General features: G+C 43.6%; 1 protein-coding gene across 1 annotated transcript; it reads right to left on the bottom strand.

Annotated features, from left to right (window-relative positions):
• Positions 1 to 88: 88 nt before the first annotated feature.
• On the bottom strand, positions 89 to 19,159 carry LOC117764738 (CTTNBP2 N-terminal-like protein). The gene is made up of 5 exons (XM_034590777.1): positions 18,434 to 19,159; positions 15,162 to 15,269; positions 4,852 to 5,103; positions 4,267 to 4,374; positions 89 to 2,980 (listed from the first exon to the last, which is right to left on the bottom strand). Exons 1-5 carry the CDS (start codon positions 18,437 to 18,439, stop codon positions 1,694 to 1,696), a joined length of 1,761 nt encoding a protein of 586 aa, XP_034446668.1. The 5' UTR covers positions 18,440 to 19,159; the 3' UTR covers positions 89 to 1,693.
• Positions 19,160 to 19,829: the final 670 nt, after the last annotated feature.

Consider the following 19,829-nt stretch of genomic DNA (forward strand, 5'->3'; position numbering starts at 1 on the left):
TGTTTTGATTTTAATGGAGTCGCATGCACATCGCATTACCCTTCAGTTAAGTCTTTGTAAAGGTAATAAACAAAAAAAAGACAAACACTCATCTTTAAGGCATGGGTAATTTATTTAAAATACCACTAGGTGTTGCAGGTGTTCAACATATGCATATTTTCTAGAGAAAGCTGAGGGATGGTGGCCCTCGGATAAGCAGTGTGTATATAAATTGACATTTAAATCAAAAGGCTAAAATAATTTCTTTCAATGAATTCTTGGTTTTTAAAGCTAGAAAATTAAACATAAAACACAGTAAATGTAAAATAAAATATAACATGTTGCATCATTACGACAACACACACAATACTATGTAAATTATTTGATATGTGCTATAGAAACAATAGTTACAGTAGCAAGATTCAACCCTTTATACCAAATGGTTCTCGGCACAGGACTCAGTCCTTCTCGGTTCGAGTGAAGCGGAAATGAATCTTTCCCTGAATAAAACATCTGAAATTGTAGACATACAGTGTCTTAGAGAAATGTAGTGCAAAGTGTGCTCTCCCTTTTTTCAAGACAAGATTCAGTGTATCTGTGACTAGTAGAAAAAAACAAAAAACAGCACATGCAAGTGATATTGTTCATTTAAATTATTTACAGTATAACATTTCCATGGCCAATCTCCACAACAGCTGCATAAGAATAAGTTGGCAAAACATTTTAAAGTTACTATTTTATTGTGACATGGTGACAGCTACACTTTCACTATGCTCTACATCTATATTTTGGCCCCTCCACTAGCTACACAGTGCTGTATCTGACTAAACTCTTCTTTTATTCTAACAGGCAGTTTGAAGCATTAAAGGGTTAAGAAAAGGAGGGCTGTGCTTTAAGATCCCACTGACATTTTGTTTTTTAAAGTCAACAGTATTCTTTATATATGGTTTCTCAACACCCCTAATATAGGGTTTAAGTGAAAAATAACATAAATATTTTTTACTCTAAAATTTCAAACTCAAATATTCTACATAAAGAACCAAAGACAGGAATGTAAGAAATATTAAATCCAATGAAAGCATCCATAAAAGACTAGGGGGGTAGGGGTGCATAGACTGTAAATAAAGATGGACGACATGACAGGTCCCCAAAAGTGAAGCCAAATAGTCTTGATGGTCCCCTGGTGATTGGCTGCATTATAGGTGATAAACCCCACCTCCTCCATGTTAGTGGATGGGACATGGAACAAACAAGTACACGTTCAAAGGACGAGATGGTTTCAGTTTTAGATAGTTCTTATCACACTGATGTATGTTCAAGTTTTAATTTTGTCCGTACGTTTAGTTTTTGTTATATTATGTTCTAAAAATGGGTAGAAACATTGTGATTGACAGCTGAGACTGATTCGCGGTTGGTCAAGCGCATGAACGGGCAGGACCTCGATACTGTGGCTCCGCCCCACAATCTCTACTGGCTCCAAATGACGTCAAAAGTGCAAGATGGTGGCACCCGCATTAGGAATATTTTAGCTTCCTAATTATACGATGGGAGGAGATGGAGACACGTCATCCATCTGTATACAGTCTGTGGTTTGAACCAGTCCATCTGCTCATGAGTGCTATGAAGTGGGCTTGAGCGCCAGTAAAGATGAAAATTACAGTAAGTGTTGAGTAAGGTCTGACTCATTTAGAAGTGAGTTTGTGTAAACCGGCCGTTAGCTGCTAGAAAATAAAAGGTCTGATTCCTTGGCTCCCTCCTGGCCGTTGTTGCTATGCCCACAGGTGCCGGTCAGCTCGGGGAAGAGGCTGGTCCGAGCAGAGTGACTTGGGGAGCCTGGAGTTGGACTCATGCCTGGCTTCTTGGGAGGGATCGGAGGAGGATGGGTCCTCTCTGAGCGAGGAGTGAGGGGGGAGCGGATGCCTGGAGATAAGGGCCCTGAAGAAGGTGACCTCCCACCAGGAGGGGACGCTGCTAGGTTTCGGTAGTCTGTACCGAACGGAGAGCTGCTGAGAGGGGCCAGCTTGACTCCCGCTTGTTGGCTAGTGAAGCGGGACAGCACCTGAGTGACAGTGTTGCGGGCCAGCTGCTTAGCTGTGCTGTGCTCTGGTGGGGGAGGAATGGAGGAGGTGGTGGGGGAGAGGTCCCTGGGGGAAAGCGGGCCACCCTGCTGCTGCTCCAGCTCAGACTGGCTCTGGAACTTGTGCCTGGCAGCCTGGAATCGCTGGTTGACTCCGGCCTGGTAGGAGGACTGATGCAAGCCTGGGCTGCCCAGTCGCTTGGCAAGGATGGGGGAGGAAATGGGGGAGGAGGAGAGAGAGGAGGAGGCTGTGCTGGAGGGAGAGTGAGGGTGAGGGTGAAGAGGGAAATGCAAAGGTGCGGCTCCCCCATTCTCTATCACCCCTCCATTGTCTGCTCCCCTCCCCTCTTGAGTTGGTTCTGTCTCTTTATGATTGTGATGGCCGTTGACCTTTGACAGTGAGGTGGATTTAGGAGTGACATTTACCTTTCCATCCGGTACAGTCTCAGCAGAGGTGGACACCACCATCGCCTTGGAAAGCGACTCTTTCACCTCCGTCACGTCCTCCTTCACGCCCTCTTTACCTTCTTCAGGCTCAGCCAACCTCTTCCTCAACTCCTCCACCTGTCTCTCCAACTCCCTACTCCTCTCCTCCTCTTTGCTGACCCTGGCTTTCATCCGCTCTAGTTCGGAGTCAAACTCAGCCTGCTGCCCCTCAGATCTGGCCTCTAGCTGGGCCGCCCTGCTCCTCTCACCTTCGAGGATCCCCTGGATCTTCTCTAGAGCACTGGTCTCTTCTTGGAGCAAAGTTTGAAGTTGGGAGACCTTCTGAGCCTCCTCCTGAGCCTGGCCACTGGCTTTCTGGAGCTCCAGGGTCAGAGTGGAGGAGAGCCTCTGCTGCTGGGAAAGTGACTCCTCCACCTTGCTCACCAGCTGTGCCTGTTCCTTCTCCAACCTCCGCACACTGTCACGCTCCCCTTCCAACTAGAAAGAGAGGGAGAGGAATACAAGTCAAGACATGGTAAGTCTTCCAACGTTGACCACAAGGAGGCAAAAGAGCACTGCTTTGTTGCATTAAATCAAACAGCATGAGAAGCAATTGAAAATAGAACTGTTGGAACAATTGGTATAAAACATTAGGACATGCATTTTGCAAAAAAACTATTATGACTGAGTTGGCAGCAACGTACAGCATATTTGCATACATGTCCAAATTGACTAGTGGCTAATTTGCAATAGATTCATTTGAGCACAATATTTCCTATCTATTTCATTAGATACGGCACATATGAAAATTGGGCCCACTCAGACAAAATGTTTAAAAGTTTTCAAAAATTTCAAAAATGGCTGACATCATTTGTAGGTAATCAAATCCTAACTTTCTTGGCTCTATCTACATAAAGTTTTGTCTGATGAATATAAATTAGGTCCATGTGAGTCATAGAGGAACGAAGATAGATTGTGTGTTTAAGACTTTAGAGAGTCGGACAGGGGGGCAGTTTTTAGCCTTTTGCCTTGTGAAAAAAATGATTTTTTGCTTACATAGCATGTTTATGGAAAGTTCAGTGTGCTCTGAGGTCATCAGCGGGTGACTGGACTGCTTAAAAGCTTTGATGAATAGAAGGAAATGGGAGGTGATAAAATAAAAAACTAATGTATACGATTAGTGTCCAAAAAACAACACGTGCAGGAAAGCCCGAGGAAGACTGGGAGACACTCTTTCTTACATAAGTCCCTTGTGCTTAGTTTGTATGGTGCTGTGTTTGTGCTCACAGTGTGTGTGTGTGTGTGTGTGTCTGTGTCTGTGTGTGTGTACGAGCTGACCTTGCGTAAAGGCATGGTCATCCATTATCTCAGGTTTCCTGAGGCCATAAAGCCCCGTGGCTGCTGCACAGCTACACAATGGCCTTTTCCTCCCCTGTTTCCTCTAGAACAGCCCTGTGCTTGTGCATACGGGTGCCTCTGTGTGTCACTGTACCTTTTACAGCCCTCTCTACGCTACTAACTCACACAGTGGAGCTGCACTGATGCTTCGCTGCTCGGTATGACTGAAGAACAATGTGCAGGCAGGCAGAGGAGAGGGAAAGAGGAGGAGCAGAACGGAAACAGAAAAATCTCTCCTAACAGATGTTCACATACTGTACGTCAGCCAGTGAGCACAGGTTTAGCTGAGAGTTTCACGTCTTTACCAAACAAAACCCCATACAAATACACACACAGTACAACAGTAGGCCATATGCAGACTTTTATCTTTAACATGTCAGGTGCACCTGTTGCAGCAGTTGGTCTCTTTCTGTCCGCAGCATGACGGTTAAATCCTCACTATGTGCAGAGTCCTGGGCGTGCCGACGTTTCTCATCCTCCAGATCAGCTATCATCTATAAAGCATACAGCCAAATAAAACAGTTATAATCACATGACATGCAGGCAGGGTTTTTTGTTTCGCTGCATAAATGTGAAACTTGCACATATCATTGATGTATTTTTATCAGAGTAACTGTCCTGCCCCGCACAGTATTGCTGATGTGAAACTTATCAGCTGCGTAGAAGATCCCCAACTTCATGACAAGGTTTCGTCTGTGTCCTCAAACTCTCTGCAGTTGACTCAGAGACAGTCAGCAGTGACTCCCATAAACCCGCTGTTATGAAGCTCCATATCACCTCTCTAAAGTCTAAGTGCGGCTAATGTCTGTCTGCCTCTCTCACTCAAGCCAAGTCTACAGGGTCTGAAACATGGAGACATACATGTATGTTGCTCCCATTTACACGCATAACACGCCTATTGTGAGTGACACATCTTCCTCATACAGGACAGGGGAGCTGCAGAACGTACTGAGTGTGCTTATGCCTCTTACCCTCCTGTGTCTGCTCTCGGCAGCAGCCAGCTGTCCCATCATCCTGTCCTGCATCCTCTTGCAGTGAGCCATGACGAGTTTGAGGACAGCCAGAGGATTCGGGCCCACTGCCTGACCCTGCAGGTGTGTTTGATGCTGGGTGAGTGTGCTTTGGCGCTCCGCGGACTCGTTGTCCCGCTGCAGCGCCAGGAATGGATCGCTAAGGTCGTACTGGCCGTAGCGCTCTTGGATGAAAGTATCTCTGTGTTGAGCCTAATAGATACACAGAAACATACAACGCACATTTATCATTTTGTTTTTAAGCATTAACTTACACTGATAAGCTGACTCTTAACTTGATAATCACACACCACAGGAAGACATGACAGTCAGTAGAGCGCATCCCTCCGCCAAGTCCCGACGGATTCCTTAAATTCCGCACCAAGTAGGTCATGTTCATTGGACATAGTTCTAAAACTATTGAGGATACATATTAACCACTCATTTGCTGAGTCCACAATATCTCCGCTACACATTGGTGGGAGTTACAGGTTTGTAGCCCTATATATTACTTTACAGCAACTGAAGAATTCCTAACCACATTTAAATCTGCTAGATACAAAATTTGCCGGACTTATTTTTAACAATATCCAATCTAAAAAAATATCCTGTCTTGCAATGTTAAAAAGATAAAATTCCAAGATCCACCTCTTTGTCCAAATCCACACCAAAATGTAATGGGTTCTTTCTTGGCCCATGATCCATCCTTCCACCAAGTTTCATTGAAATCCCCTGAGTAGTTTTTGTGGAATAAACCAACTAACTAACACAGAAATGTACAAAACATAACCTCTTTGGTGGACGTAATGAAACATACATTTGTAGCTCAGCAGGGAACAGGTTTGAAATCCAGCCAAGTACTGTGTGTGTCCTCTTTGGTACATGTGACTTACAGAGAAGATTAATATCCTGTGAGTCCGTGTACCTGCTCAGTCGTTTGTCAGTAAATGGTTTTGATAGGATGAGTTCTCTTTTCCACACTGTAGCACAGGAAAGAATGTGCTCAGAAGATAACATGAGGCCCAACTACTAGTGCCAAGAAAGACACAAGGTACCTCATCACAAACATACTGTATACGCATAGACACACAAACTTAAGCACGTCCTGCACAAGCACAAGCGGAGATGACTTGTAGGTTATAACTTTCTGAATTCATATCACCATCGAACATAGACTAAGAAGTGTGTGTGTGTGTGTGTGTGTGTGTGTGTGTGTGTGTGTGTGTGTGCAGGAAACCTGATTTTTATTGTCAGTTTGAGCACAAGCAGATGGCTCTACCCCTCAACCCAAAAACAAAGAGGTGAGGCCGGGCTGTCCAACCCCCACCAGGGGCAGATGCTAACTCCTCCCCAGGGATGCAGGGGTGAAGGACCAGGCCATGAAATCAGACACACACACTCAAGAGCAATTTCTAATTAAGTTGTTGGATGATACCTAAACTCAAACAAATTAATTGAATGGTAAGTGGTAGCATACTTGGTTACGGGTGAACATTTAATCCTGAGGTATAAAACGATGTAGGACACCTAATTATTTCAGCTTGTTTGAGAGAAACTTGCTGGACTGACAAGAGGTGAAACGTGATAACGCTCTTCTGACCTGACTCCCGCTCAGACCGATTTATCATTAGGTCTCATTAACTACATGCAGTTGGTAGGTTTGAGTTCTGGCATCACAGGGTCAGTTGGCAGTGCTGGTGATGCAAGCACATGCCTCAGGGTTCACTCCACGTGTCTCCGGGACACCCGTCTCCGTCTCCCCATGCAGTCCTCATCAAACACCCCCGGCCCCCGCCGTCCCCCTGCCCAAACACGCATGGCACCGCATTCCTCTGCCGGTTCGTCATCATTTCTCAGAAAATGCCTCTACTTCCGCCTCTCTCTGTCAGACTCTTTTTTTCACACGCCCTCGGACCACTGCAACGCGCGCGCACACACACACGCACACGCACACACACACACACACACACACACACACACACACACACACACACGGAGGGCATCAGTAAGGAGGCTGTATTTTTTCTATGGCTGCACAAAGAATGCGACCCTCAGTGAGGAGATTACAGGATTCGCACAAAGACACTGTCTCAATGCCTTCAGCCTCATGCATTGTCTCCATGTCTGACCCAGTAGGCTTCAATGTGTGAGATTGGGTGCGAGAGTGTGAGTGTGTAGTATGTCTGTGTCTTTTTACTGTGTGTGTGTTTGTGTAGGCCATTGTGTGCATGTTTACTTGTGGCTCTGTGCATATGTTTTCGTGCTGGGCTTTGAAAAGCTGTAAAGCTTTTTCATATATAGCTGGAGTGTTTAAACAGCCTATTAAGGGCCGTGCTGAGATTGGATTGTGTGTGTGTGTGTAATAGTAGTAGTAGTAGTACTAGAAGCAGTAGTAGTCGTGGAAGCTGTAGCCTAGCGTCTGGTCTCTCCTGGTTTTCTCAGGATACATCCGATCATAATGACAGAGTGTGCTTTCCTTTATGACAGAGCACAACAACCAAACCCTCTCTGCTGCAAGGTTCTCATTTCTGCACAGCTACTGGACAAAAATGTCTCTACAACTAATTCGGGCAAGAAATAGATTATATGCTGTCAACTTATTTTTTATTGACTGTTTAGTTGATCTGTTTTTAAATTTGTACCAAGTATGCAAGAATTCCTCTGCTATTTCACGCCGTGCGTTTGAAATTGGTCAGCGACAGCTTGTTTGATCACTGCCTCCTTCAACAGCCTTTATCCTCTAATGCATTCCCACAGCTGTAACAAGGTGTGAAAGACAACCTGATGCTTTCCACCTGGAAAGGTTGTCTGTCAGTCAGGTACCTACAGCCTCGGGGCACAATCATGCCCTTGTGCGAACTGAAAAGAGCCAGGGAATCCGGTTTCCTTCCTGAGCCTCTGGAATGACTGTCACACAATGAACTCTGCAGGTAGCATGGACACAATTACAGCTCTGAGTGGTATTGGGTGCATACCTCCTGTTACAAATGTCCAGTTTGGCCGTTATTCAGACTCCAACATAAAACTTTAATTGACTATATGTTATATGTGTGTGTGTGAATCTATGAGCGTGATGCTGGTGTGTGTGTTTTCCATCCTGCATGAGGTTCTTAGCATAACTGGCTATCTCCAAGGTAACGTCTCAATTCCAGAAGCTTTGCAGTGGGGCTTATGGGAAAAGTATGCGTTCCTGATGAATTAGTCTGCTCCTCAGAAGAACCGTTAGACACACGGGGACAAAAGAACGGCACAAACAGACCTGTCAGATATTAAAAGCCTCTTACATGGAACTCAAACCTAAGGAGTCCAGTGCCAAGAAGAGGACGTAGAACAATGTATCAAAATGCTCCAACATCTTATTTATGTAAAATATACAGGTGTTTGACGTTGTCTCTGAGTCTTATTCTATTTCAAAACAAAGAAAAGTTGTTCATCCAGTAAATCTGCAGTGCAAGAAAAGCACAGTGTCAAGTTAGTGCCTGTACGAAAGCAGACAATTAGAATGGGCAAAGAACAACTATAAGACTATAAGTCTGCACAGAAGTGATTGTGGAGTGAAGTTGGTGTATTGCGGTTCGGCCGATACAAACGCTTGACCAATCACAAGGCAGTCTCAGCTGTCAATCGTGACGTTTCACCGTTATTTATACCATCAAATAACTTACTAAAAATAAACTTGGTGGAAAAATTTGCACTTCACTTTTTGCACTTCACTTTTTGTAAAAAAAAAGGTAGGGTTTATGACCTTTACTGCAGCCAGCCACCAGGGGGCAAACAAGATGGATTGGCTCCACTTTTAGGGGAACTGTCATGTCGTCCTTCTTTACATACAATCTATGGTAAAAACAGGGACAACCAAAAAAAGACAGTAGCATCTAGTATAGGATGTTGTTTACATTTTTGTCTCTGGCTTTGGTGTTTTCATAGGAAGACTTAGAGGTGCCGTTTTCATCCTTGGGTGAATTTGCTAATCAGCTTATCTCTACTGAATAGTGGGAGAGAAAGTATTGCCAATGGACAGCTTGTCATCAGTATTGAATGGCAGGCTTTGCCAGGTGTAGATCACTTCACTGGCAGCCACATCTGATTATAAAGGCTCTGGTGACTCCTGTAAATCAAGCCATCCTAAGATGACCTGTGTGCTGTGAAATGCCATACACTAATAACATGTCACACAAACAGCTCAGCAGTATGGATGCCTTTGTTGTTCGGAGCACTAAAAATAGAGTTTGGGAACTAACGACTAGCTCACTGGCCACAATGGCCAACCTAATCATTAGCTAAACACTTAGACAGGATGAGAACTTGGGAGAACTCAGAGACTGTCTATGGGAAGACCCTAATTCAAAATGTACTTAAAGCTGCATTAAATATTGACTTCTTTTGGCCACTCATAGAGCAGAGGAGCTGTGCAACAACCTGGAAGCAAATGGATTAACGTATAATCACCTGTTAAAGTTGTAAAGAGGAACTTCAGAAATCATTTAGAGTAGTGGCTCTCCTGTGTTCTAAATTCTGAGAAATGTCTGGAACATTAGCCAAATGTACAACTTTATTTACCAGCTAAGAAGCTAATCAGTAACTCTGAATAACGGTTGGTGCTGAGCAGTGAACATACAGTGGGTCACTGCTGGACATGGGGTCGATGACAGTGATGAGACAAAACCACACATTAATATTTGTGGCTTTAAAACTAAAACGAGAAGTTTAAAGAAACTAAAAGACGTATAGCGAGGCTCTCTGGTGACAGAGTGTGGTGGGGGTATAAAGCTCTGTGGGTTTGTCACTAGCAGCGACCCTTTCACATTACATGTGAACATTTTAAAATAATTAGTGGAGAGGTCCTCTTTGATATCTAAAATCTGTACATTTAATATACTGTCTAGGAAGTTGACATAGCACAAAAACTGGGTTTACAATATGAACGAAACAAGCGAAGCGGGGCGACACATTGGGTGAGTGGAGAAGGGTACATCCAGGCCAGTCTATCACAGGGCTGGTTGACAAACAACCATTCATCCTCACATTCACAATCAATCTAAAGTCAGTAACCTGCATGTCTTTGGGCTGTTGGAGGAAGAATTTGTAAGCTGCACACAGCAGGTTCAGACCCAGAACTTTCTTGCTTTGAGGCAACAGCGGTAACCATTGCACAAAAGAAAGAAACTAGATTAAATCTACTTTAGTCAGTGAATGTTTTTATTCACTACACTGATTAGTTTGCCCAGATGATGTGAAGGAAAAGTCCCCACACTTCCATCATAGTGTAAACTGGTGAAGGATCATGCAATTGTTGCAAGGCACTACACGTGGTAGTGCAGCGAATTTCCTCGTGATTTTGATGTATATACGTAGGAATCTGAAGGTATGACTGATAAGGGGACAAACATTTACTTGAGAGATGGCTATGCATAATAGTCGACATGTTTTTTTAATCCAGAAGAGAACGAGAAAAAGAAAGAGAGAGAGAGAGAGAGAGAGAAAGAGAACGACTGGGTGGGTGGGCGTTGGGTTGCTTTTTGAAGTGTAAGCAAAGGTGTGTGTGTCTAAGGCTTAAGTTGTATCCTCTGCACCTTCCACCCACACATTAACCACAGACGGCACTGAGATAACTGGGAACACACAAAGCAATAAAGTAACGTTTAACGGCCTCACACGATATCATCAGCAGTTAGTGATGAAACATGGAAGCAGGTGATCTCACCCTGTGGTCAGGAGAAGGTTTTGGAGAAGCATAACATATCATTAATCACATCATTGTTATTATCATTATTAGTATTATGTGGAAAGTAGAAGTGAGCGGGCATTTCTCGAAAGAGAGTCAAAAGTTAAACCGACGGGGTGAATCACTGATGCTGTCAAACTCTATTGTAGAAGCAGTGATTGTTCTTATCTCAGACTGTCCGTTATCTCGGTTTGGCCTCACCTCCTTTACCACTATTTCATGTGTATTAGGCAAATACTCTCCAAGTCCAAAAGGCAGCCAAGGGTGTGGTTGATTATTATTACAAATATGAAACTTTATTTTCTTGCTGGGTCTATAGAGAAGAGAAGCTGCCATAAAAAGTGTAAAGACATCCGGCAGCAGGCACAAGCCGACCCTTCATTAGCGTCACAATCAAACACTCACCTTCAAAAACCTCACAATGGCCACAACTCTAACTTGGTTAGAACATAAAAAAAACATCTCATATACTGCACAATCCAGATTTCACTGTCAATAAATCACCTCTGATATAATGGAAAGAAAATGGGATCACACACCTCCAGTACATTTTTGGACTGTAGCGTCATGTTAACACTCCAACAGGCCATTGACATATATGGCATTGAGAAACAGCAACAAACCACTCTGGAAACTGTATTAACTTCTATATTCAACTGACGGTTCTCCTCATATTCCAATTAACAAATGGGAAAGAGAACTTGACATCCACTCTCATTAGCACGTTTGGAATAAAATCTGTAATAACACCTTCAGCATGTTACACATTCGGCTAATACAATAAAAAGTCATTCACAGAACAAACATTACTCAGCACAAGACGCACATAATGAGAGCAACTGGATACTCTGGGATGAAGTAACCACCACACAATCCCTGTTCCTTGGCTGCAGCATTTAATTATCTCCTTCCATGTGGATACTTGGGCGATCTGGATGTACTCTACACGCTCAAAATGAATCATTATAGCCCTGCTGTCTTTATCTATCACCAAGAAAACAACACCACTAAACTGAAAACTCATAATGGTTGAATCTCCTCACACAACAGTTCCATCTATTCATCTATACCACTACCACATCATCTATGCTCAGTTGATATTGGGCTAGAGGCGAGGTACACCCTGGACAGGTCGCCAACGTATCGCAGGGCCAGCACGCGCTCACATGTTTAAATGTAAATATAAGTGGGGAAAAACTAAATTAAAAAAAGAAAAGGAGAAGAGAGGAGGAGAACATTTTCTGTCTGAACCTGTCCATGCCCGAGAGTAAATGAACCGAGCACATGCAGTGTAAAGACTCAAGTAGACAGCGCGGAAAACGTGACCGAATCTAACCTGAAGCCGAATATCATCAGGGTCGCTAAGGGCTCGGGTCGGGTATCAACACTTGAAAATGTATGCACCAAATGCTGAATAAAATAAAATAAGGGATAAAAGAAGAGGACAAAACACTGAAAAAGACTCTTCATTGAAAAAAGCAGTGATTTATCTTATCTCCGTCTGGCTGTTATCTCGGTTTGGCCTGACCTCCTTTACAACTATTGTATGTGTAGCTGGCAAATATACTCTCCAGTTCAGAGCAAACAGAAGGGAAGGGTGGAGTTGATTATCGTTACAGATATTAACCTTTATTTTCTAGCTGCGTCTCCGAGGATAAGAGAAGCAGCCATAACAAGGCTACCTAAAGGAAACACGATCTGATAGATGTCACTCATATGGGCGTGTCGTGAATTGTGTGCGGGATGTGCTGTGTGTGTCTCTTTGTATCAATTCTAACCAATAAAAGCATGAAGGTTATATCAGGTGCGTTGTTGTCACCGGAGCTTTTTCAGGTCAGGGAGCTTTTCTCTCCCAGGCCTCGGGCTGTGGATACATTTAACTGTCATCACAGATAAGTATCAGGTATTACCTTGCCACTAAGGCCACCTCATGTGTAGCTGTGTGGCATCTACTCTCTTTGTTTGTTTGGTTTTTTATAAATCGTGCCGCATTGGTCCCGTTCGTATCATGACGACGTGTCCAAATTAGGCAGTGGTTCTTGTCAAAGTAACTAAACACACAATGTTATCTGAACTGCACATTCATAGCCAAGCCCTATTGTTTATGGAGTCAGGAAAAGACGTCAGCCTGCAAAAATAGACAAAGCGTTTTAGGATTATAGGATATGACATCATATGAAAGGGAAAAAAAAAAAGGTCCTGCTGAGTGTAACCATAGGAACAACCTGAGCCTGAGTAAACAAACAGTTAACAGATATATATAAACAGCGATATTGGTTTCGCAATCACAGGTATTTGAGGCCCAAAAAAAAAAAAAATGAAAGCAGTCTCTCAGTGCAGGTGTGAGGCGTATCTCCAAGTTTTAACCTTCAATGTTCCAGGTTTGTTTTCCACTTTGTTTACTTGTTTACTTATTGTCTCAGAAGCAATGCAGAGGACGGACGTTGGCGCTCCCTCTGGGAGTATTTCAGGGGCAGGTAGCAGCGACAGTCTATTTTCATATTTGTAACCAACAATTCTATGCAATTTGCTTCATGCTGGATTCGTGCCATTATTACCTGACAGATAAAAGATCATTACAACCTCAGTTCCTGTGCAGATATAGACAATCATCAACTCAAAATATATATGCCACTCCTGTTGGAATGCAGGACCCGTTTCTGGTGTCATGTTCTCAGGAATGTTCCCTTGAGTAAAACCGCTTATCTGTGTCCATAGCGATGAGAAGTGGAAACACTATGATCACGAATCTGTGGAGACAAGTCCCATCGGTGACGCCATCTCAAGCCGTAACTGAGTAAACACTGAAACAGCTTTTACAGATGAAGGCTTTAGGGTGAGGGAAAGGTTAAAAAGCACCTGAATGCTGCTCTCCCGAGAAAAACAAAGGCCCATCAAGTACATGGTGAAAGGACAAAATATTTCAAGTGGGAAAAGAGTGGGGAGCATTTGAGAGCCTTCCTCAAGTGCAAGTAAACATTACCTGGCACACACAGAGCTTGGTTAACACGCCATGTTAGCTGACAACACTTGAGAGGAGACTGCTAGTTAGTTCTTAGAATTGCTTGTGGCATATCAAGATCCTGGGGAAATAAAATCACAGTGGGGAGATGAAAAACAGCCAAGACAGAGAGAGACGAGCTGTAAAAACAGACGGCCCACCTGCCAATTTAATGCACAGACTAACAGCTCAATATTGGACACATTAGGGTTTTATCAACCCGTGGCAATCTCCCCTGCAGCCACATGTCTCCACACACAATCTGTCCTAACATGGACCAGACGGTTAAAATGGTGCACAGGCCCCCAGTGGGAACAAGGGAAGTCAGTGATTTGAGCCTACAACTCTTGTACATCCTCTCCACAATAAACACTGCAGCCTCTAAAAGGCCCACAAGAGACCACCGGAGTGTGTGTGTTCGGGAGTGAGTGGGCAGATCGGACGTGGGTCATGGTCGAACATGAAAGACCCCATGTAACATGGCTGTGTGTGAGTAAGAGAGGAGGAAGAGAGGAGGGAGAGGAAAACAAGCAGTGTAGTCGGAGATACGGAAGGAGGAATACGTACAGACAACAAGGCGACTGTACATTTGTCCTAAGGGAATGACTGTGTGTGTGTGTGTGTGTGTGTGTGTGTGTGTGTGTGTGTGTGTGTGTGTGTGTGTGTGTGTGTGTGTGTGTGTGTGTGTGTGTGTGTGTGTGTGTGTGTGTTTCAGGTCAATCCCTGCATGCGTCAGATCTGGACAGCTGCCATTCGAGTTGCATCTGAGCGCCTGTGGTTAAGACTGGCTCCTCCTCGGGCCCTGACACTGAAATTATCTCATGATTACTGCCTCACTTGCTTTCTAGAGAAACTTCATGATTAAGGCCCATTTATGAGAACAAGACGCTCCCGGTTGCTACTTGTCCTCATCGCAAACCCCAACCACTTATTTCAGACAATAAGTCAAGCATTCAGGGCGAAAAAGCGGGTTCATCCGAGCATGGAGCAGCTGCTGTGGTCATGAGTGTGAAAAAGCTGGCAGAGGCACGGAGGGAACCAATCGGACCGGACTGAAACGCTGCAAAGCTTTGTGGCTGTGGACGACCGAGGCTGTTTCTTTGAACAGGAGTGAATGAGCTTCACAAAACGGAGGATTAAAGCAACAACTGAGCGAGAAATCATGATATAAGATAAAGAGCACAGGTTTTAGCTGTGGCTGTGGACGGGTCTGACCGGGAGTACCGTTGGTTCTGTGTAAGAATAAAAGGCCTCGGAAACCAGACGGGTGCCTGTGCCATTGTCCTCATCAGCTCAGTTTCCTCCCTTTCCTGTTTACACATCCCCTCCCTGTCTGCTGACATTCTTTTTGGGGGTGTAATGCCGAAACAGGTTCATTTTATGAGGACATCATCAGTAACGAAGAGAAGAAGAAAAATATACGTTTTATTCAATCGTTTGTTAGGATGTAATAATATTGTAATATTATCTTCTTTTATAGTTATTGTACACACTCCTAAAGTCCATGTGGAGATTTGTGTCTGTGCACTGCAGAGTCCAACTCACCCTGAGGGTGTGTATGACCACATCCTGGGCCTCCAGCTCTCCCTCCAGAATACTGAGGAGAGTCAGCAGCTCTGCTCGGCTCAGAGCCTCCACATTCATTTTCTCCTCCTGATGAGAGAAAGACAAACAGAGGGAATGAGAATGAGATATTCTTTATGGTACAGATGTATATGATACAGTTTATCAAACCTGGTTGTATTGTGCAAAAATAAACAAATGAACATAAAATGCAATCAGAATGATCCATCAACACAAGGAATATGAATGCCTCTGAATATTGGGAATGGATTTATGTGCAGAGAAGTGTTTATTGGTAACTTTTCTTAGTGCATCTTTCAGTGAGTGGCACAGAGCTGATGTAGGATGGGACTCTGGGTCCCATCTGTGGCCTCGCTGGGTTGTGCGCAGGGTCATAAACAGGAAGTCATTAGCATATCTGCATTTTAAGTTGCTTAGGGGATATACTGAGGACAGTTGTCTGCCGTATTCAGCACAAACTGTCCACTGCAAAGGTGCAGTGCAATCTGAAAAGCCATTAGGTGAATGTGATTCCATGAAACGTCTTCTTTCGCACACACTTTTAAAGGCATTAGCCATCCAACACTCCACTCCACACTCTGTGATTCACCAGCCAGGCCCAGTCTAGTCTCAGGGACCAGACATAATGTACCTCACACGGCTGACATCATCCCTAATTAAGAAAATGACAAAACCACAGTTTTAACGTCGGGGTGAGGTCGGCCTCCGGGTTATTGTCAGTGCCTTATAATGATGCTGTGGCTGCTGCTCGGTGTGCTGATCATCTGTTTGAAACTATAATGATCAGCTTGTCTCTTACTCCTCTCATCACTCTCTCACACTAACCATGGCACTCAGTAGAGCGCATGAAATTCAATCAAGCTGCACCAAATTTCACACACTCATTCATGTCAGTCCCCTAAATATACCAGTTGTTTTTTTCCCGTTAAGATCCATGAATTATTCCCTGGGAATCTGGGAAAATGTTAAAATAAAACACAATCTCGTATGTTAAAGAAAGTTTCCTGGCCCCTTTGGTTGGATCCACCCCAAAATTGAATGGGTTCTTTCTCGGCCCATATTTTGAATAATCCTGCTGACAAACAAACCGACAAACAGACGAGAAACCATAACCTTGGCAGAGGTAATATCACAGCTCAGTGCAGTAGATATGTAGTCTGCAGAATAAAGATGCAGATGTTTGTCAAATTAAAGTAGAAATCAAACATAAGGTGTTAAACCAAGGCTGACCATCAGCTACTAGAACAGCTTCACTGCTCCTTGGTGTAGATACTCAAACTCTCTGAAACTGTATCTGAGCAATTTCTCCAAAGAGATTTGGTGTTATGATGATGATGATGATGATGATGTTGAAGAGAGCATATAAGGGTCCTTTCACTATAGGTGTCCAGCTCAGTTGGAAGCTCATCTGTCTGCTACTGTTCTCATCTTCTCTTTAACAAACCTCTCCTCCTCGCTGTCTGCAAGGTCTCTCCAAAAATTCCTCTGTGCATTCTGTGGCTCACCGCACGCTCACAGCGAAGGGACGTGTTGTGAATCACTAGTTATTTACTGGCTAAAAACTTGACATGCACTGCAAGGATAGTTTCCAGTCCTGCCCAACCACACACACGCACACGCAGTTTTGTTATCTGAGTTAGTTTAGTTATATATTTGTGTGTTTGAGCTGCTGGATGTCAGTGTAGGGCAAAACTCTCTCCGTGTGTCACCTGATATCTCAAAATCAGCGTCCATGGAAAATCATTCCCACATTCCAGGGATGCCCACACCATGGGAATTGTCACTCAAGAGCAAAATCCCTGAATCCCACTCTGTGGCCCCCGTGGTTTCAAATGGCAGTGATGCAGGTTGTGCATTCATTTGATCGAGGAACTAATAACATGTCTTGTCATGGGTTGTTGCCTTCATGTTGTTCAAGCAAATTTACAAGTCAATATAGAAGCATACCGACTAATTGCCCAAACATGTGTCTGTCTATCTGTGTGTCTGTGGAACCCTTATGTCAGAAACCGTTCATCTAATCGGCTTCACACTTTGCATGTGTATTGTAAATTGGCCAAGGAAGTGCAGTGCCGATTAGGGTGCGATTTTGACAAGAAATGCGTTCGATATAAATTATTTTAAATTGACTATGAAATTGTCATTGCACATAAACCAAGAAGGATGAACACCAAGTTTCCGTACTCCACTCTGCACCATAGACTGCACACAACGTCCAGCACTCAAACAGTGAGAAATGCAGCGGTAATGCTCTGGACCCTACTTCAGAATTATTCTTTCTCATTAGTGGGTCTACAATATAGTATCAGTTTTCTATTGATTGAGAGCTGGACTTTGTGTGCAGAGCTTTTTATGAACAGTCTATGGTGCAGGGTAAAGTTACAAAACCTTGTGTTTATCCTACCTGGTTTATCTGCAATGGAGATTTTACAGTTGTTCATAATCCATCGTTAATATTTTTTACCAATATTGTCGGATGGATGATTTGTGAGATATGCATTCCACATACAGAAAAACAGAGGTTTGTGTATTTACTACAAGCTAATTTGACAAAGCTGCGGATAGCATCAAGAAAATTGGCCCAATGAAGACAGTTCACTTTACAAACGGTCATTTCACACAGGTAGAAAACAAAGTCTGGTTTAAACTTGAACTCAATCTGGCTGATGAACCAGTAAGGACTCAGTGCTGATGGGATCTACGTGCAGGACACGCTGCTCAGTGCCTCCAGAGGAATAAATGATGGCTGTGGTTGCTCAGGAACAGCAGAGCTTCCACCTGCCACCCTGTTGGTCCTTTGTCTGACACAAGGGGCTGTTGTTGTTATTATCATTTCCAGGGCTGGAAACCTTCAGCTCAATCGGTAAAGTATTGCAAACATCACCATATCAACACATTAGCCTTTATGTGTATAGATTGCCTGGAGTGATAATGGTAAAATCAATACCATACACACCCATTAGGCTGAAAATGAACTCAACACAGGACCCCTGCTGGATCTCAGCGCTTCTTACTCATCCTTACTCATCTAAATTTGTTTGGCATGATCGTTTACCAGTTTCATACAAAGTAAAGTTTCATATATAACCAGAAACGGCAAAGCCGCAGCAAATAGCAGATGAAGCCCGGACCTGTCTATGGACTTTTGCATTTTGATTTCTAACTCAAAAAGAAAACCTCGCAAAATGTCCGGATTAAATCTCTGGAGGGCAGAAACCAGTGTGAACACGTACCTTCATGCGCTCTGCTCCGGCCACATTAATTGTTCTGCCAGTCCAACAGAGAGGAGACACTCGGCAGCATGAATCCAGTCAGTCCACTGACACTGCACAGACACTCTGAGGCCACCTCGAACAACAGACGCTCAGTGACGAGACGGACAGCCAATCAGAGGGGCGCGCTGCAGCCATCTGACCAATGAGCGGCAGGATTGTCATCGCTGGGGCGGGGATGAGAGCGTGCCCGAGTCTGTGGGAGAAACCTCTTTGTTTCAGGCACTGGTGTGTCCCATGCGCTTTTGGAAGGGTGCGCACATTTGGCCTATTTGCACTATTATCGCATGCGAGGTTATATTTGTAAGTGCACAATTACAAAAAGGTGAAATGGTTGAATTGGAAATATTGTGCACAAACTGGTCGTGCACCCAACAAACTCGTAGAACCGGTAATTTCTCAGATGCTCACGGGCTTGCACCGTCTCGTGCGGCTGTATCTCCCCTTAATGGCCAAACGACAGCATCACAGCACAACCCTCCCTGGCCCCCCTGTGGCGGTGCAGCCTGCACGAGCCTGTCCTGTCCGTGTGTGTGTGTGGGCGTGCATGAAAATGCATGTGAAACGTGCACAACGAGATTTCAACACACCTCCACGCTTTGGTGCACTCCTGCTCGTCTCGTTTTGCAGCTGTATGTCACAGTAAATCAGATAAGCATTGATTCTTTAAGTGAGGTAAAACTCTATATATGCATTAGAACTGTCCTGAAGGGTCTCGTAGAGTTGCTTTGTATCCATTTGTGTCCCAGTGATGTTTAAATATCGTTCACAGACATATTGGAGATTATGATTCAAAATACTGAGGTAGAAAGTAGTCGAATAAACCAATGTCAATTTTTGGGGGGCAACACAATACTATGGTATATATTACCTAAAAAACATTGGCAATGATTCCCATGTTGTTATCAAACTCTTCTTACAATGAAATGTAATTGAGGCTCGATATTTACAGTTTATCCTTTATTTAAAAATAATTATTTTTAATAAAATAAAAGGAAAATTGACAATTCAACCAGATTTGTGCTATAGAAGTTGCATTTAGAGGAAAGAAAAACATGTTAATGTTTAACATAAACATAAATGCATATCTTTTCTGGTTTATTCTGTAAAAGTCTTCATAAACAAACACTGATATATGTGAAAGGCTCATATCGGCAGTTTTTTTATTAGCCAACTAGCTCGGGCTCCAGAAGGAACTGCTGGTTAAATATTGTGGTGTGAGGTCGTAATTGGCTCAGTCACCTCACAATGTTTTAAGATTTAAAATGTAAGTTATTCTGTGAAATACAATAGAAAAACAATAATATAATGTTTAAGTCTTTAATTCCGTTAATCTGTGGCAACTATAATTTAACTG

Source organism: Hippoglossus hippoglossus, chromosome 7 (genome assembly GCF_009819705.1).
Source record: "Hippoglossus hippoglossus isolate fHipHip1 chromosome 7, fHipHip1.pri, whole genome shotgun sequence".
NCBI classification, from domain to species: Eukaryota; Metazoa; Chordata; class Actinopteri; order Pleuronectiformes; family Pleuronectidae; genus Hippoglossus; species Hippoglossus hippoglossus.

Bases quoted from the DNA above. Each gene is read 5' to 3' on its own strand.
- LOC117764738 (XM_034590777.1), bottom strand. The intron at 4,375-4,851 runs GTAAGAGGCATA...TATGCTTTATAG, and splicing joins CCGAGAGCAGACACAGGAGG to ATGATAGCTGATCTGGAGGA. The intron at 2,981-4,266 runs GTGCACCTGACA...CTCTCTTTCTAG, and splicing joins GAGACCAACTGCTGCAACAG to TTGGAAGGGGAGCGTGACAG.